At 34.9% G+C, this 25,504-nt stretch overlaps 1 protein-coding gene across 34 annotated transcripts; it reads left to right on the top strand.

The window, feature by feature from the left end:
* Positions 1-1,011: 1,011 nt before the first annotated feature.
* On the top strand, positions 1,012-15,240 carry LOC133805042 (uncharacterized). Of its 34 annotated transcripts, none has more exons than XR_009878795.1 (21): positions 1,012-1,304; positions 3,291-3,903; positions 3,969-4,223; positions 4,297-4,472; positions 4,741-4,850; positions 5,029-5,131; positions 5,218-5,331; positions 5,420-5,530; positions 5,643-5,730; positions 5,968-6,010; positions 6,265-6,314; positions 7,246-7,315; positions 8,057-8,115; positions 8,983-9,222; positions 10,060-10,159; positions 11,144-11,981; positions 13,431-13,569; positions 13,735-13,787; positions 13,881-14,000; positions 14,462-14,631; positions 14,868-15,240. XR_009878795.1 is itself a non-coding variant. In XM_062243147.1 (6 exons), exons 1-4 carry the CDS (start codon positions 10,052-10,054, stop codon positions 13,894-13,896), a joined length of 303 nt encoding a protein of 100 aa, XP_062099131.1. In that variant the 5' UTR covers positions 9,233-10,051; the 3' UTR covers positions 13,897-14,000; positions 14,462-14,631; positions 14,868-15,240. The 34 variants fall into 34 exon arrangements, 2 of the variants coding, with proteins under 2 accessions (XP_062099131.1, XP_062099130.1); XR_009878794.1 differs by having other exon boundaries at positions 7,240-7,315; XR_009878788.1 differs by adding an exon at positions 7,017-7,094 and having other exon boundaries at positions 7,193-8,115.
* Positions 15,241-25,504: the final 10,264 nt, after the last annotated feature.

The raw sequence follows: 25,504 nt of genomic DNA, 5'->3' as shown, positions 1-25,504 counted from the left end.
TCATTAGAGGACTATGTTTTTTTGGTCATATCTTTGAAAGAGATTAGCTTTTATATATTCTGCTTTTACTCACCCAACTGTAGGCACAATGACAAAAAAAACATTTGGTACATAATTCATTTAAACACATCCATAATATATATAAATATATTTGAATAAAACCTAGAAGAGAAAACACAGTGTCTAGATTTTAAAGAAGAAAGGCAATAGTAGATTAGATGTACCTTTCCAGAGTATAAATTTATTGTGCTCCATAGTTGCTACATCTCTTATGTTAAAAGGGACGTAGAACTCCTCCACAATACGAAAGATTTTGTCTTTTTACCTGTATTTTTTTGAAGCCTCCTCTGCCCATTAAAGTAGAGATCCCAGAGGTGAAAACAAAAGACAACCAATGATAAGTCACTGCTAAAAAATTGTACTTAGATGATGCACATGAGACGACGTTTTTAGTAGAATAGTCGTCTCATGTTAAAAGTAGAGATGAGACGACAGACTCTCTAGAACTGTCGTGCCATTCAAATCGAAGATTACATTAGATGACTGTTCTATAGAGACTGTTGTCACGTATCTACCTTTAACACGAGAAGACAGTTCTAATAGAAACGTTGTCTCAATGCAACCCAAATTTTTTTTTACATTAATTAAATTTGTATATATTTTAATATGAATTAATAAATATACTTAATATATTATGCAAATATATTTATAAAAAAGAAATAATAATTAATAATTCAAATTTAAATTTAAAAGAGTTATTTAATATTAGTTGTTAAATTATTTAATAATATTATATTAATAATACTTCTAAGATAAAAATAATAACAAAAATATTATATTAATAATACTTTTAAGATAAAAATTAATAAAAAAAATGTCATACTTCTATTAGTTATATATACTATTTTATTAACGTGCGTTACTTCTAAATTATAACAATAATGTCTTTAAACTAATAAAATATAATATATAAAAAGAAATTAAATAAAAAAATAATGACCCAGTATCTTCAAAATAGAATTAGGGAATTAGGGGTAAAGTCTTTTACCATTTCTCTTCTACATAAGTCGATAGCACCACCCTCTGCTATAACAGCTACCGGCGACAACTACAATCCAGCAATCTATGACAACTAGGGAGAACGGCGACAACCCAGGTGACGGCGGCGACGACGGCTCCTTCCTCGGATACAGGCAAGCCCTAATCTGCTCATGGTCCAGCCCATCTCCGGCCTAAAGCTCCGGCGTCTTCGTGCCTAACTCTCACTCCGACCGTTCGATCGCTGCCCTCCACCCATCTCCGGGGTAAAGCTCTTCTCACTGCCATGTTCCTGCTTCTCTATCTTCTTCACAGTGATAGCCACAAGACTTTGGATATTTTCTTTTTTTTCTTTCTTTCTCTGCACTGAGTTTTTTGGTTTAAATACTAAAGATTTGATTGAATATGTGTTTCTTTGAATGGGATGTTCCATTATCGTGATTCAATTTTGTGAATAAGATTCATTTTTGAGAATAGAAGGGTTTATAAAATATTCATTTTAGTAGTATAATTTATGTAATTAAGGTGTTTGGTAATTATCACATTAGCCATTATAGAAGAGAATGTTGGCTGTTAGCTTATATGATTTTTTGAATTTGGGTTCGAAGGTTCATTTCTTATTTAACATATGTTATTAGTCAACTGAAGGAAAGGGGCATTTGTGGAAGATAAATTCTACCTGAGAAAACATACAAAAATGGCACAACTTTATATTTCAAATATAATAGATGCATATTTCACTGGAATAGAAGCATATTCTCTTTCAAAGCATTTAGTAGGCAAAAGGCACCATTTGATTAAATGTGAAGTTTATAGTCTACTTATTATCTTTCTATAGAAGTGTGGCAGATGTAGAACCAACGAATAATCAACCTAAAGTTAGTTATAACATTAGATTCTATAAGTTGGGTCTGAAACATCTAATGTAGATTACAATGAGATCATTTAAGGAACCTTGCTTTTTGATCCATACTTACAACTTAAGCTACAACATTTTTGTAAATATATATTTTTTTAGAGAATTTTGACTAATTTGATCCGCTTGGAGTATTTTTTTTGCGAGTGTCTTTTATAAGTTTTTATAATTTTGTTCAATACTTGAATGATTTAAATATAAGAAGAATTTATTGTCATAACTTTTGGTCTAACAATAGCTCTTTCGAAAGTTTATCTTGTTTTATTAAGTATAGGCAAACTTTCCTCGATTGAAAGGACCACCTTTCCTTTTTTTTGTTTTGCCATACTAGCTAATTTGTTACATCTTTTTTTTTTTGTAAGAATATAGAGGTAAATATGCTTTTGACACATGGGGTTTGAATCAAGCTATAAGTTTATTCATCTTAAATGATAAAATAGTTAGTCTTTCCCTTTTATACCATAAAGTACCAATTAAAGATAGATATTCTTAGTATTCTCCACTTAGACTTAAAAATATTGTATAGTATTAAATGTAGGTTCCTTTATAGAAGCTTAAAGCCTTTTTTTTTTTGGAGTTATTATATATACATATTTGTATTTATATATAAATGAGTTATATTATAGATATAATTTAAGTGAAAAACTTGTTCTTGTTCTGCGTTGAATATTTTGTTTAAGGTACGTATTTGTTAATTTTCAAATGGGAATGTACTTTTCGATAGATGCGGTAAACATAATTAAATAGACCATATAAATTAATTAGTAATATTAGAAGTTCTGATTCAGAATATAACCAAAGGAAGGTGTGTTACATTTACTTCTTATTAAGTATTTTTTTGCATCATTATTTTAGTGTATTCTACTTTTTTAATCTAATCATCATTATTTTCATACTAAATGATCATTTTTAAATAATTGGTGTGCAAAGATGTTCTTGAAGAAAGTTAAAGCCCCATACTCCAATATTATTCTCTTTGTCTTCCTCACTTTGGTACTCGGAACTCTTTTTTATATTATTTAAACACATTTTTGTTGGGTTTTCTTTATTTATTATTTTTATTCATTATCAAGGTAATATTATATAGTTAGAGTTATAGAAATCCAAAGTAAGACTAACCAATTATAGCACAAAAATATAATGAAGTTAAATAAAACTAAGTCATCATTAAAGTCCTTTTACGAAGAAAAGAATCAGTTAAAAAGTTGATTACTTCTTCTTAAGACATGTTGTTAGTTTATATCTATATGTATACATGCATGTATATGACAATCCTCCATGTACTGTATATGTATTCAGTGTTACTCATAGATATTATTATTATTATTGTTGCTAGAATTGAAATAGTGAAACATACTGGGGTTGATCATCCAAAGAATCCCAAGTGGAGTTTCAAAACTTCTGCAAACAAACAAGCTGATTTAAAATACAAAGAGCTTGTTAGGTTGCCAATTCTGAATATTGAAATACAAGCTCATCGGAACAAATGACATCCTAACAAAAGTTTTAGGTATTGCTGAGCACCCCGGTCGAGTTCGAGGCCAGAGTCGAGGTGTCATACAAAGAGACTACTTTCATAAGCCTGTTGGGGGGGGGGGGGGTCTAAGAGGCTTGTAGAAAAGACAAATTGAGTTCAAACGACAATCTAACATACGACATAGGGAGGAGATTGAAAAGTTGAAAGAATCGTTCATGTCCAAGCAACCAAGATGGCACATATGCAAGCTAACTTTGGTAGTCAGTCTAGCTTTGGTATCCATTCTAGAGTCAATACAATAGAAGTTAAGGAACCAATTGACACTGCTCCAGAAGTTGAGGCACCGATGGATACTACTCCAAAAGTTGAGGCACTGATGGACACTACTCCAGAAGTTGAGGCATCGATTGACACTAGTACTTTGTATGAGACACCTACACCTTCACCTTCTATTCATCCTAAGCCGCTGAAGGTAAATTCTCTTATATTGTTTAAGATATGATTATTTAACTTATACTAACTATAACATCATTGTAGAAAGATGTTAAGAGCAAATTATACATGGGGCAAGGCGGTGATGTTGTTGCTCTTGGATGAGTGGTGGCTACCAAAGGCAATGTACATGAGAAAAGTTTAGCATCTGGTAACTATCATGTGGTTGTTGATAAATGTCTAGATGGGAGTGCGAAACTACCTATTTCATTTGGGGATGAGATAACTCTTGTGGTTCATGCGATCAATAGTTATGTTGCTTGGCCATCGCATCTGATCATTACTTATGATCATTAACAGGTAACAAAACCTTTGATAGAAAATTGAATGTATTTTGTGATTTTTATCTAACCTTTCTATGTTTATTGTGAAGGAACCCAAGTGACTAATGAGAAAGTTGATTTCACCAGCTTGTCTGACAACACAAGACCCAAAACATCCTCCACAACACACGACACCAAATACCCATTTCCATAACACATGAATATAATACTAATCAAAAAGTGTTATACTAGAGTACTATATTGGGCCACTTTATGAAAAAAGGCGGTAATAATTCACTATCCCGCCACTTTGCATTTTTTTTTCATTTGGGAGACCTGAAAATTTGTGAGACCGTGAGACCCAATTCTTTTCCTTCAATCATTCTCTCTCTCTCTCTCGGATCTCTTTCTCCCACCAGACCTCTCTCCTTCACTCTTCTCTAATAGAATTAGAATCCCGAGCCTTTTTTTTTCTTCTCAATTCAATATTTCCCTTTTCAAAACATCTTCTTTCTCATTTCGTTCCCTTTTTTCTTTTCTTTTTTTCATTAAAGAATGGAAAGGAAAGGAGCTCGTTTTGAAAGAGATATCGCTTTCTTCGTCCGAGCTTGAAGACCGATTCGACTCGGTCTTTAGGGTTTCTTCATTTCTGGTTTAGTTACAGGTACATCTTCTTCTTCTTCTTCTTAGGTTGCCTGAGATTCTCATGTTTCGAAAATGGAGTGTTTGATTATCAGATCCAAAATAAGAATCCAAATGTCTCTAGGATCTGTATGTTTCCCCCTTTCTTTTTTCCTGGCTGTACAATTTGGAACTCATTTATATGCTGTCATGGTTTTCAGATCAATGGAGCAACAAGTCCTTTTGAGGAACAAGAAAATGAAATGAATGATTTAACAAGTAGACATTGGTTACCTGTTCCAGAGGCTGTTGAAGGTCTGCAATGTGAGCTTCCATTTGATGCCTTTTCATTCGATTGTTTAATAGAAACAGTGCAATACTTTTTTGCTGATCTTTTTATGTTCGTACAGGATCACGATGGTTCACATATCAAGGGTCTGTTGATTAATTTCATTCATTCTTTCTGGCCATCACTTTTGAGAATTCCATCCTTCTTGGTGGAGTTTATTACTCCTATTGTGAAGGTTGGTGTCTTCGTTCGTTAAGTTTTTGTGTTGGAGTTCAATTATGGAGAATACTCATTTCTAATTTATCTTCCATTGGTTTTTACAGGCAACTAACAAAAGTGGAACCGAATTAGCATTTTATACCATGCCCGAGTATGAGGCCTGGAAGGAAAGTTTGAGGGGAAATGCAAGTGGGTGGACCATAAAGTACTATAAGGTTTGTGTTATTCAACTTATAAGTAAGACACCTACTAGAATTATGGGATTTTATGAAGCATCAAAATTTTCTAGTTTTTCATGAACTCATCTTTCTTTATTATGTTTTCCAGGGGTTGGGAACCAGAACATCAAAGGAAGGAAGGGATTACTTTCAAAATCCGAATTCGTCTTTTTTACTACATTCAAATGTGCAGTGAGGTAAAACATCTTTTTTGGGGTATCCTCCCAAAGGCAAGATTTATAGTTTGCCACCTATTATGTGCCACATATGACTGTTTAACAAGTCCTAGAAGCTTAAAGAGCACTACGCTATACAGTACTACAGAAAATCTGTTTCTTATTCTAACCATAGAGATAATCTAATGGTTTTATACTTGCACTTTATCCGTGTAATTTATAACACTGTTGATTTTATATTTATTATTCTTTTTAAAGGCATACAAGATGGGAAAATGGAATAAAGAGTTTCACTTATGTGGTGAGCTTTTCCAATTCTATCTAATCTTTTTCAGATGTAAATTATGCTATTTAATTTGTTACAGTAACCTTGTTATTATGAACACTTAGAATCTTGTGCAACTGGGATATCTAACTGAAACTAATCTAGATTTCTGATGTTTTGACAATACTAATTAACAATTGATAATTTTAAAACATTGGACAACATGATGGATATCAAAGCACCAAAATTTTCCCCCTAACTTTTCTTTCCTGGTTGTGTTTTGATAACAGAGGAAGTGAAGTCCAAACATCCAAAGATTACCTATGTTGATCTTTACCAGGTGATTATAGTTTGTGTTTAGAAGCTCTTTCTGTCTAGGGCAATAATAATAATTATTCTAAGAAAAAAAATTGGGTTAGTTGAACAACAATTTGTTATAAATATGATTAATAGATAGGTGCTACCCTCTATATCTGTACGAACCTTAGATAGGATGGTTTGCTGTAAAATGCTACAATTTTTCTTCAACGGTCATCTTTGATGTATGTGACATTTTCTATTAATAATTTAGAACCATTCCAATTGTAAGAATGTGGCATAGTTATTATCCCCTTATATTTTCTGGTGTAGGTATTCTTTACTTGATTCAGCGGGAAATCTATGGTAGATTGCTAGTGTCCTTGTTCAAAATTCTCATGCTTTTGATATCATCCACACCGTATAATTCATTTCCTATTCACATTATTTTGTTTAAATACATGTCTTTTTTCTATCTTTTAACCTCCAAATCCAATGACAGGTTTACTATTATGCATTGCTTATTGAGCTGCTTAAGCTTGATGCCATTCAATTTTTTTCAATAAAATGTCTCTTGTTGCCTGGGTACCTGGCTACTATTACCGTCATTTAGGACATGAATTATACTATTATAAAAACTGGGAATTTCACAACTTGGTTAACTTAAGTTTAATTAAATTTCCACTCTATTTGCTAGCTATTTAGACACCAGGGAATAGTATTTAGAATGTTGTTGTACCTGCAGGTTCAGGATGCACTTGCTCAAAGTGACTTCCTGCTTTATCCGACTTTTTTATCTTTTCACTAAATCCTAAATTAGTAGGTAATGAGGCTGAAAGTTAATTGCTTTTTTTAGTGGAAGAAGGGTCTTGGGATTTAGGAACTGTGTTTGAAATTATATTTTTTTAATTTTATAAAAAGGAATCCTTGGTCATAAAAGTGATGGTTGTTTGAAATGATATGCTAAGAGCTAGATCTGTTAGAAGATTTGGAAAGAATCTTAAAAGACATGTTAGAAGAGATTCAGGCAGCAATGGCCACGAGGTTAGTCCTTAAAATTTTCATCTTTTTTATTAAAGAAAAAGTTGTATAACTCATTCCCATGAAGACTTTCTTTAATTAATGTATAGTAAGTTCATCCTTTAATAGACTTGTTAAAGAATTCAAAACAGTACATAGGTACAGGTTACATCCAACTACTTTTTAATTCTTTCAATTCATCCTCAAATGTGAACAAGTAATTTTACTTGCTTTTGTCATGTTCTTCTTTATTCTAATTTTTGTGTATATATAAATAAATTAGCAAGGTGATTCCATACTCTCTGTTCTCTATTCGCACCTTTCTTTCCTCACTTATTTTGTTCTTACTTTGATACAAGTTTAGGTTCATATTTTAAATTATTTGAATATGGCAGTTTTAATTAATAATAGTCCTTTAGATTTGGGCTGTGTTCATTTTTGTGTTTGTGTGAGCTTTTGGATTTTTCATTAACTTTACTGTATAATTATTTATTTTACAACAATTTTATAGTCTAATTATTGATTATGAGCTCCCTTTTTGTTGTTTTGTTTGTTAGTACTGATACTTTACAAGGATGATTGACCTAGCTGTTGATTATTGTCCATGATTCATTCTATAATTAAGACAGAAAGTATGCTTTTTAGTTTGGAAAATTACAAGAGCCATGGGGTCTGTGGTGTACAAGCTTGCTGCTACAAATTTTTCAACTTTGTTCTTTTTTATTTGATCAAACTGATGTGCTTGTTTGTTTATGTCTCAAACAGAAGTGGCAGCATATAGAATGGTCAATATTGAAGTGAGCTATCCCATTTGATGTTTCCAGGTACCTTATATGATGTAGTAATTAAAGTATAAACCTGATTTATGTGTCTCTTATGACAAACTGGTTTTAGCCCCATTGATACATGCCAATCTTGCTTAAGGTGTTCAAAAGAAATGGATTATTTGTTTTTGTTTTTAATTTTTAGTGCTTTATCAAATGATATACTTCCTTAACGGTAAATTGGCCATAATAATATATCATTACATTTTGAGCACACCATGTCACTATGTTAGGTGCCTTTCGGCATAATTTAGGAAATTGCTCAATGTTGGTTCTTTTGGATTTTTGTGATCTAAACAATATAGTTGAATCTATTGTCTCAAACATCAATGGTGTACTTTGTTGTTGGCTTTGCAATGTTTAACGTTATATATTGACTTTGATTTGATGAAGTGGAATGTTGTGTCTACAAAATGCCTATTCAAGTTTATCTCTTTGAGAGTTTCTTCACTATAGTACTTTATCAAGCTTAATTGTGTTTTTCTTTTTGGTTTTATATATTTTGACAACTTTTTTTTTTTTTTAAGATTTACCTGTTTGTAATTGTGATTACTTCATTGAATTTAACTTGATACGACAGTGTTAGTCTTTTATTTATTGAATCCTTATGACATTCTTAGACAACTTGAAGGCGAAGGTGCTTGCCTGCTTTGTTTTTTGTCACTTCTGTGCTTTGTTTGCTGATTCAAATTTGTAGTGTTCTAGTTGTTTTTTTATCATTTGTCATTCTACCTGAGAAAATTATGTCATTATCTTTTTAAACTATTTGTTAGTGTCAAAGTTGCTTTGCTTTATCAGAATACTGAATGATGGGACCTTTTTAATCATAAGTTTTATTTTCTTTTGGATGGTGATTGATTTGTGAAGAATAAGAAGTCTTTGGTTGTTGATTAGTCAACTTTTTGAGTTTATAAGATCTTTGGTCTTGGCATAAAATCTTCACCAAGGCTGTATGCCTAGGGAGAAATTACTTAAAGTTTCATAACTGGCCAATAGAAATGGAAAAATGAGAAAAAAGGCATTTGATTGTGACTCGTTGGTCCCTACCAGAACCAAATGAGAAGCTTGTGGAATTTGGAATAGGAGGGGGCTGCAATTCTTGTGATGGTATGTTCAACACTATTAACTGGTGATCTTAACTTGATCATATTTATTGCGATGCTTGTTTTCATAAATAGATAGATGTGTTCTGTTTATTGATTATTTTTTGCATTAGTGTTTTTGAATAAAGCTTATGAATAAAATTAAGCTAACACTAAAGTATCATTAAAGCCAAAAAAAAAAAATACTCATCACCCTTTATTCATATTAAGTGTCTTTTTTTTCATCATTTTGGATCTTCATATATCTTTTCAGTTATGAAAGTGATAATTAGTTTTATTTTTATTTATATGTAGTTTTCAAGCTCAATCCATCTTCAAAGTTGAACTATAGAGTTATATAAGTATATGTTATACATAGGCAAATAGATCACCAAATCATTTTTTGTCAATACATATTTGCATTTGTACTACTGTTATCTTATATCTTGTTTTATCATCATCATATTCATGTGGGCTTATTATTAATTTAACATATTAAGATTTTTTTTCTCCATTACTTATTCTATACTTGTAGTTTAAATCTTAACACATTAAAGAAATTATCATTTAGCATTTATTTTGTAAAGTGACCTTGCAAGTGCTTCCCATGCTTATGAGTGATATAGCTTTTTTTTTTTTAAAGTACTGATATAGTTTCGTTTAGAGTAAGACTTATGTTATGATTATGTTCCCTTGTGCTTATTCTTAGTTTGCCACTAGTATGAGACTCTGTTCTTAGTTGGGTTCTTGTGACTCTACATTGCTTTGTTGGACTTTGGTTCTTCTTTTCCTAGCTAGTTTCATTTAATGTGTTAAGATATTATTGTCTGCCTTAATATGGTTTGGTTTTTACCATGAATAGTGATGGTGCAGCTACATTAGTCCTAGTGAGTGGAGAGAAGGCACTTCAACTTGGATTGCAAGTAATTGCAAAGATTAAGGGCTATGATTATGCAGCTCAGGTACTCCAATGAATTGGCTTCCTAGTTCTAAGACCTGTAATTGTTTTTGAGCTTATCTTGATTGAATCTCCTGATCAGCTAGACAGCTTATAAATAAAGCTAATTTGCTAACCCAATTGTACTCATCACTTGGTTCATTTTCAATAATAAGAATCAATTTCTCATTATTCTCTCATTTTTAATATGTGTCTCCAAATAATAATGGATAGTTAAGGTATATTTATTATATATAACAGTAGTTGTATTTGTTAGTTTTAAGTTGACTAAATTTTATTCTCTGTTAGTTGATTAGTTGTAATTTTCTTGTTCTTGGCTATTGATATTGTGCGAGTGGTTTTAGCTTAATTTATTTGTATTTTATCTTACAAACTTTTTCGGTGGTGATGATGTGATACAAGTAAACACTAGAGACATATTAAAGATGGTTCTCACCAGAGCTTACACACTTGGGTAATGAAAGAAAGTCCCATTTTTTCCTTATGATTATACAATGAAAAAGTTGCCACTTGATTTATTATATTACTAATTTGCCATATTTTTTTGGTAAATGTCTAATATTGGAGTTTTCTCTTGGTGTTAGACTTTGTTTAGTCTTGGTAACAAAATATTTTAGCACAAGAGCTCACCTTGCTTTAATTTGTCATATATATACCTTGCTTAGTACTTTATTCTAATACTAAGAGTCTAAGACCTCTACTTTTTGTCTTTAGTACACTCCTGCAATAGATATTTGGAGCACAAGATGTATTTGCTGAAATACTTCTTAAAATTGTGAAATGTGTGCATTCTTATTTGTTATTTATTTTTATTTTTTTGTTGTACTCACTTGATTTTCAAGTTATTACTTTGCTGTTCTAACTAATCATCAATAGTCCTGTTTATTTTATTGAAACATTTTATTCTCCTTGTTCAGTTTCCTATTGAATGCTCTCTTACCTTGAGACTAGTATGAATAGAACTACTGAATGTTGTATGTCCAAACAGGAGCCATAGTCCTTTGGATGCTTGTTAGAGTTGTCATGGAATGGACAGAAGTCACTGTCATTGAAAGGGGCAACCCGTAAATTCCTAGAAGATGGTGATAAAGTTATCATCACTGGTTTTTGCAAGCTTCTTTGATTCACTAAGACCTCTCTTTTATTTTTCTATTTAATGTGATAAACACTCTCTATTAGTACCAAGGCACTCAAAGTACTAAGTCATTTTCTCTAGAATGTTTAATTGCTCTATACTCATTTTGAAAAGATACATAATCTACCAGGGAAAAGTATAAGATATAGAAACAGGGGACAATTTTGAATATTGAGCTGAACCAATAAAGGGAAATTTAAAATCTGAACTTTTCATCCGTCTGATGCGTTTGCATGATTCTGTGAACATTCTGCCCCATATTGATAACAAAAAATTAAAATAGAAATCTAAATTATGTGGAGGTCATGTCAAGTTATATAATGTCTACTAGCAAATCTTAGCTAGTTTGGTATGGTCATGTCAAGTTATATAATGTCTACAGAATAGAGAGAATGGGGGATTACACTCTTATATTTTTTTTTAGGGACAAATCTTAATGAATAGAAATCTAAATTTACAATTATATGCTTCACTGTTGTCCCACTACTTGAAAATTAGCTAAAAACGTGTACTTTGAAGACTAAATATCTTTATTCAACTTTAATAAATCAAAATTTAATAAACGTCTCTTTTGAGCTATTTTTTCTTGTTGGTTTCAGTTCTTTCAATAAAATTTTCCAACTTTTGACTTGTGTTAAGGGTTTGACACTACTGTTGAGGAAGCACAACTTATTGTCATTTTTGAGAACCGGTAAGCTTTAAATTTCTGAGATTGCTAAATTATTTTTGTGAGAGTCTAATGTCTAAACTGTATATTTATGCAGCATTGTTCCTTTCTAACTTATTGTTAGAGTTTGAAACTTGAGAGGAAATTGAAATTGGATCCAAATTATACTAAGTCTTGGTATGACAAAGGTGTCCAAATATTTAAATCAGAAAAATATGCAAGAGGGGTTTCTGGTTCAGATTGGTATAATTTAATTAAGTTGTTTATTGACTTTTAATATTAATATCAGTGCCTATTAGTTATTAAGCATCTAGGCTACGAATTGATGCTAGTAGTAGTGACTAGTAATTATTTATTTTTAATACCAATATTAGTGCCGAGTTTTGTAGATTAAATATCTAATAATTAAACACACTTTTATTCTTATTTTTCTAACTACTTTAAACTACATTGGTTATGAGCTATTGGGTTTAATTAATAAATCAATTAGCATAATTGTTGATAATTATGATCTTTAGAAAATGGAATCTTATGATTGACAGTTTTGATGAATCGTCTCTTAAGTTAAATAGCTTGTGATATTTTCCCACCAGCTTAACTTGTTTCTAGCTTATTTTGCTTAAGTCTCCCATTCTCTCTCTGTTTTCATAAATGTGTTTATTTATTTATTTTGTGTAAAATGTGATATAATTGAGGTAAGTTTTGGTTTTTTTAGTTGATATGTTACTTTAGAAGAGTGACCCATAGATCAGTGTTTTTGAACATTTTAATTGAATTTGAAATTGGAATTAAACCTTCTTACTGATGCAGAACCAAGAAAGAAAAAAAATGAGAGACATTGACATTGACAGAAATGACAAAGAACTAGAGAGAAAGATAACAGTTTTATTGAGAGACAATCTGATTTTTTTTTATTCTATCGCTTTACAAATAATTCACACCCTTTTTAATCATTTTCTTTATTCTTTCCTGGATTTTCTTTTTTTCTTTCTTTTTTTGGCTGTTTAAATTTCTTTCCTTAATTGCAAGAAATAAACTAAAGCTTCGAATGTGTTTTTGGTCCCCTTTCTAAAATTGTTTGGATGTTCTCATATGCAAATGTGCTTCACTTATTATGATGTTCTTTTGTTAAAAGTATTCTAGAATGTTCTAGGAGAAACCTAGAATTAATTAGACTATGATATAGATTATTATAGAATTATTTAGAGAATAGTAGAAACTAGTTAATGACTTGGAAAATTCTAGAAAGTTTTAGATTTCTTCATTGTATCCTAATAGAAGAGTGGTGTGTATAGATGTGATCTCAATCATTAGGCCAGAAGTAAATGAGGGTTTGAATAAGTATCCATATGTTAAAAAGCTATGTTCAAGAACAGTTTCTAACACTTGGTATATGTTTGTCTCAGTATCTTATGCTCTGTTATGAGTTTTCTGGTTTTGTTGATATGATTCTTTCTGTGGTTTTTGTTGTAGGTTTTAAGTGATCCTCAGAAGAGAGCCATATACGATCAATATGCTGAAGAAGGTCTCAAAGGACAAGTACCACCCCCTGATGCAGCAGGGGGATTCCCTGGTGGTGGTGCTACTTTCTTTCAAACTGGGGATGGTCCAAGTTAGTTATTTACTGATTAGTGGTGCCTTCCTAAATATACAATCGAAGATATATTTAATAGAGATTGACCTTGCTGTATTCACCTTTATATTATGCATTTTTTGTCCCCGATTGTTGTGATTGATCTATTTCCACTGATTATTATTTTTTCTTTACTGACTGTAGTGTTGGACACAAGAGAGAGGTCATTCTTGAAAAACAATTGGTACAGATTACAGGTTGAAAATTTGAGTTCCTTATCAAGTTCAAATTCCTTTCCTTCTATTTTAATTCATTAATATTTTCTTTTCTTGCTCCAAAAATTTATTTAGGAAAAGAAAGAGCTGATCTTAAGGTGAAGAGAGCAGTGATAATTATAGCTATTCTGATTGGATTAACTTGTGGGATGATTTTAATTGGCTTTTACATTTGCAAGTGGAGAGCATTTTATGGTAAGAGTCTCTACCCTTACTTCATTCATCTATTAATGTAATATTTTAGCTGAGTAATATTTTGACCTTGCAAATCCAAGAAGAATGGGAATTTTTGTAACATGCACATAGAGAGCATTTTTCTTGATGTGTATATAACTGGTGTTATCATGTCATTTGTTGTTGCTTTATTGGTATTCTATAAATATGAAAGAGATCAATGCTCTAAATCTGAGTTTGAATGTTTGCTATTTGTGTACTGTTTAAGTTTATTCATTTTTTTTTCTTTCACTTTTGTCTGCTACCTTGTTTATAATATATGGTCAAATTTGTTAAAATTCCATTTAGATAGATAGCCACCTCTTTCAGCACCCTATGATTTTCCATTATGTCATATTTTATATATTTCTTTGAAGTAGAACCTGTTTTATGGTCTCTACAAAGATTTCTTTGTATTAACTAGAGTTTTCCAATTTTCTCAGGAAATCAAATCCTTGTTTCCTGCCGATTGCAGTCCATTCTCAGCTGGTTTTGGAAATAGAGATACAGATGAAGTTAGCTACCTTAAGGTCGGAATTCCACTAGAAAAAAATTACTATGACTGAAAATGAGCAAAGTCAGAACTGAAAGAGCTTCTTCAGATCTTTGGAAGGTACTTTTTTCCAATTCATTCTTAATATGATATTACCTTCTTTTTTAGCTGCTTTGAGTTTTTCCATCTCTGATGCTAAACATGCTTTACTTTTCAACTTTATCCAGATATAAGATTGCTCAAAAGGTTTGTTTTTTGGCATATAAATTGAAAACCTATTTATGAGCACTTTCCATGTTCTTTTTTTCATGAAAGCTATTAAGTTGTGCTGAATGAATGTAACTTTGGGTTTGCAGGTTGCGGGTTTAGCTGTTGTTTGTGCTATATGTTTCACCTCTAATGCTTTTGCAGGCAGCAAGAGCAGCTGATTATAGTATTGGGAGTAAGTTGCTGATACCTAAACCCCTCCTCTCACTTTTTGGAAACTTGACAGAACGAACAGGGTAGAGTGATTTCTTTGGAGCAATTCTTGACAACATTTGTAGTTGAGGCCTTTAGAATGGAAGAATGTATTTCACTAATTTTTGTATACATTTCTTGTTTTGTATTTAGTGATAAAGGAATCTGAATTGGGCATAAATTATGTTGTAATATGATTTCTTAAGCCTAGACTAGTAGACTAAATATTGTAATTACATTTGAGTAATTAATAAAAATCTATTTATGTTACCTTATTTGGCTTCAACTTTCATATTTGTTTTCCTAGTTTTGTGTAAGTAAAAAAAGATTATGTTTCTCTAAGCTAATATAACACAAGTGTTATACTAAAGTGTAGTATAACACAAAAAAAGTGTTATGCTAAAGTGTAGTATAACACAAACAAAGTGTTATATAATCGACTATAAATAACATAATCAAACACTTATCTATATATTAAAATAACACAGAATTTGTGTTGTGGATGCCAAAAATCCACCAAATAAAAACTCTTTAGTCCCTGGTTGGAACATAGGGATAAAGGTCACTTATTCATGCTATTGGGCTCGAGCCTGTAGGCCTTGTTGAATACAGGAGATCATCTCATGAGAAACAACACATTATGAGCCACAAGGTTTGGCCCTGCTAAGCTAAGGGGCCACAATTGTGGACGCCCAAATTCCACCAAGGCAAAATATGAGGTTTATGTGAGGTCCTCGGGCCACCATCGTCTCGGGAAGTCATCACGCTATCACGCCACGGATCTAGACCCGTGCCTTATGGGATCATTTCCATAGAGCCCCCATTTGCAAGACATAGACGCGAAGCCGCCCTGGCCTCGTTCGGACGTCCAACACGACACCGTGGGCATCGCTCGGCCATCCAGCGCGACGCCGTGGGCATCGCTCGGCCACCGTGCGCGACGCCCCCTGGCCTCGCTCGACCACCGTGCGCGACGCCCCTTGTCATGGCCCAGCTGCGAAGATGTCTTGCACCAGCCGCCTCGCGTCCGAGGGCCTCGCCCATGCCCACGGAGTGGCCTCACCATCTAGGCCCCTTGGTGGCCTCGCCCATCCCCACGGGGTGGCCTCGCCATCTAGGCCCCGTGGTGGCCTTGCCCATGCCCACAGAGTGGCCTCGCCCATGCCCACGGAGTGGCCTCGCCATCTAGGCTCCGTAGTGGCCTTCCCCATGGCCTCATGGGGGTCACATCCGCAGCACACTCAGCCTTGTGAACAGCCAAGAGAGTCGCGCCATCAATAAGCCTTCCAAGGGGGCCTCGCAAAGGAATGAGAACTACGTCACCTAGTGGCCACGTGAGTAGAGCCATGCACCAAGGGTCCCATTCCTTACACCTTGAGACCCCTATGCTTAGAGGCTCCAGTACGAGTCGAGTGGGACATACTTGTACGACCTGGTATTGAGTACGGACACCAGTATCAATGGGACTACTGGGATAAGAGTTATGGTCTGTACGTCTACGGCCAAGGGTCAGAGTCGACACCACTACTACCTGCGCCACTATACCTGCCACCACTCATCAAACATGGGTACAGACAAGCAGTGGAGACATCCTCTTGACACCTGCTCATGTACTGGATGTACGACCACAACCTCTGAAGCCACTCCCCTGGCATAGTACTTATGTACCACTTGGCCTCCTGGACCACCATGTACCTAAGGCCATTAGAGCCTACTATAAAATAAACTGGAACACCACCTGAAAGGGGGTTGGAAACTTTACTATAGCAAAGGCTTGAGTGTGAATGAAAGACTGAATTCTCCATTATTGTTCTATCATTGTTCTTGAGTGATTGTTTAAGTTTCTACAGCTTTTCTATTAGAGATCTTGACTTGATAATTTTTCCAACTCAACTTGGTTGACGAGTTCTTACCGTCAACATGTGTTATCGTTGACAGTACAATAACACATCTGTATAACACTGATAAAGTGTTATGTAAAGTACCTTGACCTACGATAACATAGTCGGTCTTAACACATTAGAAAGTGTTATCGTATGTTTTGATAACACATTTTCGGTGTTATTAAAAACATTTTTTCTTGTAGTGACAGCTTCCCACTACTCAAGAAGCGGTAGGATCAAGTATGGCTAGTAAGTCGCCGATTATCTTCAAGGTTCCCACTGGACTTCCCGTGTTTTTTAAGATACTTCTGTGTTCAGTTAAGTGCGTAGAACCAGGATTCATGATTGACATTCTTATGGAGACCAATATTATGGGCGAACAATATACCTTATATATCTCACATGAGGATATAATACACTTTGGACTTATGGAAGAAAGCGATGCGTCTTGCATTTCATTCTATATTAGGTAAATTTTAAATTAATAAACATTATATAATTTAGTTTCTTTTTAAGTATAAATATAATATTATTAACTTTCATGTATGTAGTATAATATATTCTGAGTTGTGTGATAGAGAGATATCACACTTTTTTGGTTTCATTGAGCCATCGTGGTCATCGAGAATTGGGGCAAATATGGATAATCAGGCTGAAATTATCTCAGAGCGTATCAATAACATAGTGATGGGTCAAACTTGGTTAATGCCATACCATTTCTTGTAAGTAAAATTTTCATTTAATATTAATATTATTTATACCATATGATGTTTGTTTTAAATGCAGACGTCACTGGATGTTAGTGATCATTGATCCAGATGACCATACATGTTACTATCTTGATCCACTTAGAAAATCTCCTCTAAATTATTTGAAGAACCTTATGAATAGGTAATATATTTGAAACTCATTTTAGAATATAATATGGTTATTTGATATGGAAATAAAAAATTAATATGCTCTTCATATTGATATATATAGTGTCTTTTCACACATTAAGTGAAAGACATGAAAGAATGAAAAAAAAATTACAAGTGGAAAATACTCAATTGCCCTCGTCAAACATCGTCAGTAGAGTGCGGCTTTTATATCATAAGGATGATGAAGGACTATTGCTTGAATGAGACCCTCATGTGATGGCTAACTAGTAATTTAAGTGTATTTATAATTATTGAACTACAGTTCTATTGAATTTAATTTCTGATTTAGTTTTTTATTTTGTGTTTTGTAGTGTGGTGGGAAGAATACATATACACTTGGTGAAATTAATGAAACTCGAAAAGAATGGGTAGCCAAGCTTCTTGAGCGGGTGAGTCATAGCTAGAGTAGCTTTTGAAATCAGAATTAAAAAATATACTAATTGTAGTTATTAGTTAGCACTTACATAGTTATTGCAAGTGTATATTCTGATCTTGTAATTTTTAGATTTGGAACATACTGAGTTCTATTGATTTTGTCTATCTGTTGATTCTGTCTGGACTATGTTGTAATTAAACAAGAAATTATGAATGAATATAATGGTTGAAAATAGAGAAATGAAAAAATTCCCATATTCTACATGGGACGTCGGTTTCCACAAAACTGTCGTCTTATGTATTGTAGGGATGATGATTGCACATAAATTGTCATCTCATGTATTGCAAGAGGACAACGCTTGAGTAGGAACTGTCGTCTCATTTACTGTAGTGGATGACGCTTGCACAGAAACTGTCGTCTCATGTACCACAAAATACAACGTTTGTATAGGAACCATTGTCTCATGTACGACAGGAGATGACACTTTTATTTAAACCGTTGTTTCGTGCTTTACATGGCATGACATTGCATGAGACGACGGTATTAGAACCGACGTACGAGAGTCCATACGACGGTTTAAAACCATCGTTCCACGTCAATTTTGTAGTAGTGAGTCTAAATCATATCTGTATCTAACATTGGTGTCTAATTACCCAACTCTATTTAATCAACAATTTTGAAACAACCCAAATAATCATCAAATAAAAAATAACACTAAAACCAACCAAAAGTTGCATTCTAAAAAAATCTAATTCCTAGAACCCATTAACTTAAACTTAAAAAAACAATTCCTTCAAAAACAAAATCTCAAAAAGCACAATTCTATTTAGAAACATAATCTTTTGAAAAGAAGAATAGATAAGGCTTAAGAGAGAAAGGGAGAGAAAGTTAAGTTACCCCATAATATTGATAGGCAAGTGAATACTCAACTCGACGAAGAGCTCATAGATTTGACATATATCAGTGGCGTTGTCATTGATTAACACCCAAACGTGACTTCCACTAAACGATAGTCGTAGTATAGATGGGCGGTGGATTCCATAAGGAGGTAAAGAAACAAATAGACAAATAAAACAGTTAGAAGGTAAATAATGTAAGAACAATGAAAAGAAACAATATTTTTGTGGATTTTTTTGTTTGAAGGATTAAAAATAAAAGACAATGAATAATAAAAAGGCTTGGTGAGGCATTAGGGTTTCATAATATATTTTGGTCACCTATTTACTTTGATAATTTGCAAATGTATTTGAGTAAAAAAATTTCATTCTTGAAGTACATCCACATGTTATTGTCATGAGAAACCTAGAATCGACATAATACCATTGACAATATGCAGTAAAAATTAATATCTCATGCTAATACTATTGTTATGAGAAATCTAGAAGCAACACTATACCATCTTGGAGATATCTTGACCTAATCTATATAAAATTTATATAAATTATTTTAGTAAAATTACATAGAAAAATCTTGACCTAATCTATATAAAATTAATAATAAATATTAATTGCATAAATAATGATAGAAATAATAAAACTCAAATATTTGAACATTAAAACACTTTTATAAATTCAACATAAAATGAATACAAAGCTTCACCCCTATCCTCACCAAAAGAAAACTCTAGCCTAAGTTAAAAGTCATTCTCACATTTTCCATTGAAAATATGATTAGGCTTAGAGTTAAAATGGAGAAGAGGAAATAGAGAGAAGAGATGGTAAGGAGAGATGTGTGTAGAAAATGTGTGTTTTACAAATGAAAATTGTTTACCCAAAAAAGATTTACCTGATGACGTGACAAAATTAATATGCACGTGGGATACACGTGACTGTTTAAATGAGTATGTTCTATTCAACCATCGACCAGAGGAGAATTCACTCAACAAAAGGCATATTTTATGGGCGACCAGTCTGGTCGCAGTATTTCAAATATCTTCTATAGATATGTAATCTCTCATTTATGTAATAATTGTGATTTCCATTATTATTTGGATTCGCTTGTATTAAATGTAACTGTTGACCATCGATTTGGCCAACGACCCAGAGTCAAGTAAAACGACAAGAATGAGATGAAATCAAACTAAAAAGATAAATGACACAAAGATTTATAGTGGTTCGGCCCCATGTAATGGTAATGACCTACATCCACTTATTGTTCTTCTTAATGTAGAACTTTAAAAACCTGCGATCAATGAACTAAGGTTCACGAGTTTCGTGAGCTTGGAGATGAATACAAGTTTAGTGGATAAAAACACTGCAATTCTTTCTTAGTCTGTCAAGATCCCAAGTCTCAGAGTCCAACCCCCTCTCTTGAGCCCTTTGAATCTTATTTATAGGCTCAAGGAGTTCCTCATGGGCCAATGGGCCTTAATTACATTTAATATAAGCGTATTTTAATAATAATGGAAATTACAATTATTATATAAATGCGAGATTACAAATCTATAAAAGATATCTGAAATATTGTGACTAACCTGATCACCTGTGTAATATGTCTTCTACTGAGTGAATCATGTTCTGGTCGATGGTCGAACAGAACGTACCCACTTGAATAGTCACGTGCACCCCACGCGCATATTTATTTTTCCACGTCATCAGGCGACTCTTTATTAGGTAAACATTTGCCCCCCAAGTTTATTTTACTGTGACAAGCATATAATAAACTTAGTCGACCAGCCCTTTGTCTGACCTGCCATGTCTGTCAGCACCTTTTTCGAAAAAGTAAGCAATCATGACCGTTATAGTTTCCCAAACATATTTCGATGGCTAACACGATTTCCCGTGCATCGAAAACTTATCCCAATCATTACCTCTTTAACTGCACCACGATCACTATAAATAAGTCATTTTTCCTACTTTTCATTTTTTTACCAAGTCCTTATCTCTCTTCAAGAACTCAGAAGAAAAACTCTCAAGACAAGCCCAGAAACCTTCGGTGATTCGAGACGTGTTTGACCAGCCCCCAACAGGAACATCCGTGACTCCTTTGCAATCTGCAACTCAAGTAATTTTTTGAACCCGTCTTCTCTGCTATATATTTTAGAATAAATTTCATAAATTTTCTGGTTTGAGTTTCTTGAAATTCTTGAGAAAAAATTCTGCGTGATCGGGTTTGTATGCAGAAACATGATAGACTAGGTACTTTAGGTAGTAAAAAACACTAGGTGAGGCTTAGAAATCGGTGTGGGAAGTAGGAATACTGTTTTAGGGCCCAAAGTAAAAATTCGATTTTTTTGTTTTCGGAAAAAGCTGGGTTTTTCCCGCCTGTTCTCGGAGTCGAAAAGTCTTTCTGAAAATACCTTTCACTTCCACTTTATATTCTTTTTTTTCAAACTACTCGCATTTTTGGAGTGTTTATGTTAGGATGTTGCTGGTCGTATAAAAGCTTAACTTTTATACACGAACAACATTATCCTTTCAATTCCTCTTCTTTTATCTATTGGTCATAGATTCACATTTCACTTTTCTCTTCTCAGATATTCATGCACGATCCTTGGGGAGGTGAGAGGCCAATAGACGACGATCTTCTCACGCTGCTATTCAAAGATCAAGAATAGCCGCCACTTCCTTTCTCTGACTTTCCATCTTCTCAACAAAACCCCACAACCAGCGCCCCAGACCGCCAGCCACACATGGGTCGTGTTAAACACATAACTCGTAGGAAAAAGAAAACCACCAATTCTCCTTCTAACCAACCAGCGGCCGAAAATGAGGGTCCTTCAAATGATCCTCAGCCTATAAATGTTGCACCACCAAAAATCCAACCCAAAGCCCGGCCTTGCGATGGCCTTCGACTAGATGTTGACTGGTATGTCGCTCCTCCTAGTGTTATATCAGCTAGGATGGTGACAAGGTACTTCAAGAAGTACAGTCTTCCTAGGGTTACCTTAATCAAACCTACCTCCGACCAACGAGAAAACGTGCATGGAGGCGTCTTCAACGCCTGGTCGAGGTTTCACATCGAGGTAGGGGAAATCTTGCCCCTGCACAAATTTTTCCAAGGGGTGGCCAATTACTTCAAGGTCACCCCCTTCCAAATTACTCCCAATGGGTATAGAGTACTATCAACACTCTATATCCTTTACAACCATAAGAAGTGGCCTGTGCCCAAACCACACGAGATCAACTACATGTTTGATCTCAAATCCAACCCCAACAAGAACAACACGGGGTTTTTCCATTTCTGTCTCCAGGAATCTACTTGAATATTCCTGAGTGGCGTCACCTACAAATCCAATGTAGGAAAGTACTTCCAGGAGTACTTCCTTACAACGAACTTGTTCGCCGACAACCTGGCCTTCATCCGAGGAGGTAAATCTCTCAATCACTGGTCGTTTATTTTCTGCTAGCTTTTTTTTTCTTAACCGTCCTTAGAACATTGGCGATATGTCTAGGTCCATGGTACCGACCAGATCCCACTCCATAGATGGAGATGAGGGCCGGAGCTCTGGCTAGCATGACGAACATCGAGAAGAGCGTCAAGGAGCTGGTCACCGAGAGCAATCTAAGGCTGGTTGGCCTTCTGGCTCCTCACTAGGAAGTGAGGGAGTCCACCACGGGGAGTGCTACTGGAGAGGAAATCCCCGAGCAGCAACATAATGTGTCACAACCCCCGAGACGACGGGCTACAGGAGTGACCATTCGGGAACCCTCCTGCAACCCTCAGGCTTCCACTGCCCCTGCCCAACACAAGAGAGGCAAGCAAAAACTCCCAGAGTACACGGACCATGTACTCAAGTCCTACGACGAAAATGGTATAGATTTCTCACTCTTAGAAAGTCTGCCTATCCACTGTCATTTATTTGACAGGGATGGCAACTTTAAATTTACGACCAATAACTTTAATTCAGACTTCTTCGAGCCAGAGAGTGAGTGTAGTAGCATTTTTATAAATAATGTGTCGACTAGTGGTAATAGCTCGAGTATATTACTTAGAATTTCCCTTTCTATTATTTTATTACTTCTTTAACTTCCATGTCTTGTCATTTGTTTTTGTCTTGTAGTCATGCCTTTCGAAGAAGCCTTCGACATCTACACTAACATTGACATTGAAGCTCTTGCGAGCAAGAAGACGGCGAGCAAGAGACACTGAGGGGAGAGCAGCGGTGATCCCTCTAAGAAAAAAGCCCAAACAGAGGATCCTTTGGCACCTCCCCCAGCACCCACTCCTTCCAAAAATATGACACCTCCTCATCCTCCTCCTCGCAGCAGCCTCCCCCCCCCCCCCTCGAGCCGATGAGGAGACCCTCGGCTAATGTCCCACTAAGTAGCGCCTTCAACGCTACTTTTGAGAAGTTGCAAAGGCTTTCGAAGCACCGCCGCAGCCAGGATGCCTTCTCGCATCTTCCTTCACTATCGAACAGCTAGGTCATCAGCCGCGAACTATCTGAAGTCCTCATCGTAAGCGTGTTTCTTCTTTTTCCTTTTTAATCCTACAACACTTTCTTTAACAGCTCCTAACTGATTTACTTTTCTTTTTATGTTCGCAGGGTATCCTCACCATAGGACACAGCTGGCGTTGAGCCGAGGAGACTGAGGCCAGATTTTCTGAGGAAATGAAGGCGGTCGAAGCCAGATATGTCGAGGAGATGAAGGCCGTCGAGGCCAAACATGCCAAAGAGGTGAAGGCGGTCGAGGCTAGAGTTGCAGAAGAGCTTAAGGCTGCCGAGGCTAGGGTTGCCGACCTGAGCGAGGAGCTAAGGAGATGCCAAGAGTCAGTGGTAAAAATTACTGCTACCAAAAACCAGTTCCAGGAAGCTTCAGAAATTAACTACAAAGAAGTGTCCAAATTTCAGGATGAGCTGGTGGCCAGCTGGCAAGAAGCCACCAAGCTGGAGGGGCGAGTAAAGCTGCTCGAGGAAACAACTACTCACAATCTAGAGAAGTTCAAAGGATCAACTTTCAACTGCTTCTACCTGTTGTGGAAGAACAATCCTGATGCGAACTTTGACTACCTTCTTGAGCATGTAAGGCAACTCGAACTAGCGAGTTGTACTGCTCGCCTAGAAGAGGAGAAAGCCCGGGAATCTCCTGAAATCTCCTTGACGACAGGCATCGAGAGAGTCGAAGAGGAGATGGTGACCACAGTCGACCAGCAATCCCAGCCAGATCCTCTTGCTGCTCAGTGATTTATCCATTTATATTTTATTTATTATTTTTCTTTGTAACTGGGACATACGAACTACAGTTCGTAATGTCAAGACAATGTTTTGCTGCGTAGGGCAGCTTCCTTTTAATCATTAATTACATCCGAGCAGAAACTGCTCACAGTGTAAAACATTTCATTTTGATATTATAATATTTACTATAACAACATCTATTTGCATGATCGAACTTAGCATAACACATTGTTTTGATCTTTCACAATCCAAAAAATTTGAAAAATACTCTAAGTGTCGTAGTATGCTTTCCCTAATTTTGCTCGTGTGTTTACATATGCCTATTGATATGCTTTGCTTGCTTAGTATCTTATATGCCCCCCATGTGATTGAGGAGCTTGAGGTGCTCGGTCACTCGCCATGACAAAGCCCTGTTCGAACATTACTGCTCGCGCACTTATAATAAAAATGATAATATAGCAAAACAACACACGTAATGAGAAAATACTTGTAATAAATACAATAACTGGCTGCGCACAGTTCCTTTTATTTCTCATAATAAATGGAAAAAATTGTGTCTGTACGAGTGACCAAAAATTGATCTTACACTTGTAAGCGATCAGTCATATAATTGACCAGCCCTTATTCATAAACTCGTAAAAAGTGGAATTAATACAAGTCAGTTCCTTCAAAAGAACTGTTTATTGATAATACTTGCGCAGGTGTTCTCCATTCCAATAGTGAGGAATGAGATCTCCATTTAAGCAAGAAAGTTTATATGTGTCTAGTTGAAGAACTTCTTCAATCTGATACGAACCCTGCCAGTTTGGTCCGAGCACTCTGGCAGCTTGATCGCGAGTGTTGAGAAAAACTCTTCTAAGTACCAAATCTCGCACGTTAAACTTTCTTTCTTGTACTATAGAGTTAAAATATCGAGCCACCTTTTGCTGATAAGCTGTCACTCGAAGTTGAGCTTTCTCGCGCCTTTCATTGACCAAGTCCAAGGACTCCATCAATAATTGATCATTAGTACTTTGATCGTATGCCAACCTTCTATGTGATGGTGGGTCTAGCTCAACAGGCAACATGGCCTTATACCCATAGACCCACTTTGTAAAGTAGTCAACAACAACTACTACATATCTGACATTCCCTTTTCCTATGGGTAAAGACCCAATCAAATCAATCCCCCATACTGCGAATGGCCACAGGCTTTGCATCTGTTTAAGCTCATTAGGGGTTGCCCCAGGTATCTTGG

Source organism: Humulus lupulus, chromosome X, assembly GCF_963169125.1.
Source record: "Humulus lupulus chromosome X, drHumLupu1.1, whole genome shotgun sequence".
Classification (NCBI taxonomy): Eukaryota; Viridiplantae; Streptophyta; class Magnoliopsida; order Rosales; family Cannabaceae; genus Humulus; species Humulus lupulus.
Note: the sequence above shows the minus strand (reverse complement) of the source record. Positions and strands in the feature narration are given on the sequence as shown.

What these genes read in the sequence shown, in the direction of transcription:
- LOC133805042 (XM_062243146.1), top strand. Translation starts at nt 10,052, where the DNA reads ATGAATAGTGATGGTGCAGCTACATTAGTCCTAGTGAGTGGAGAGAAG. An exon ending in GCTATGATTATGCAGCTCAG is followed by an intron (nt 10,160 to 13,430) that starts GTACTCCAATGA and finishes TTTTTGTTGTAG; the next exon opens with GTTTTAAGTGATCCTCAGAA. An exon ending in TCAAACTGGGGATGGTCCAA is followed by an intron (nt 13,570 to 13,734) that starts GTTAGTTATTTA and finishes TACTGACTGTAG; the next exon opens with TGTTGGACACAAGAGAGAGG.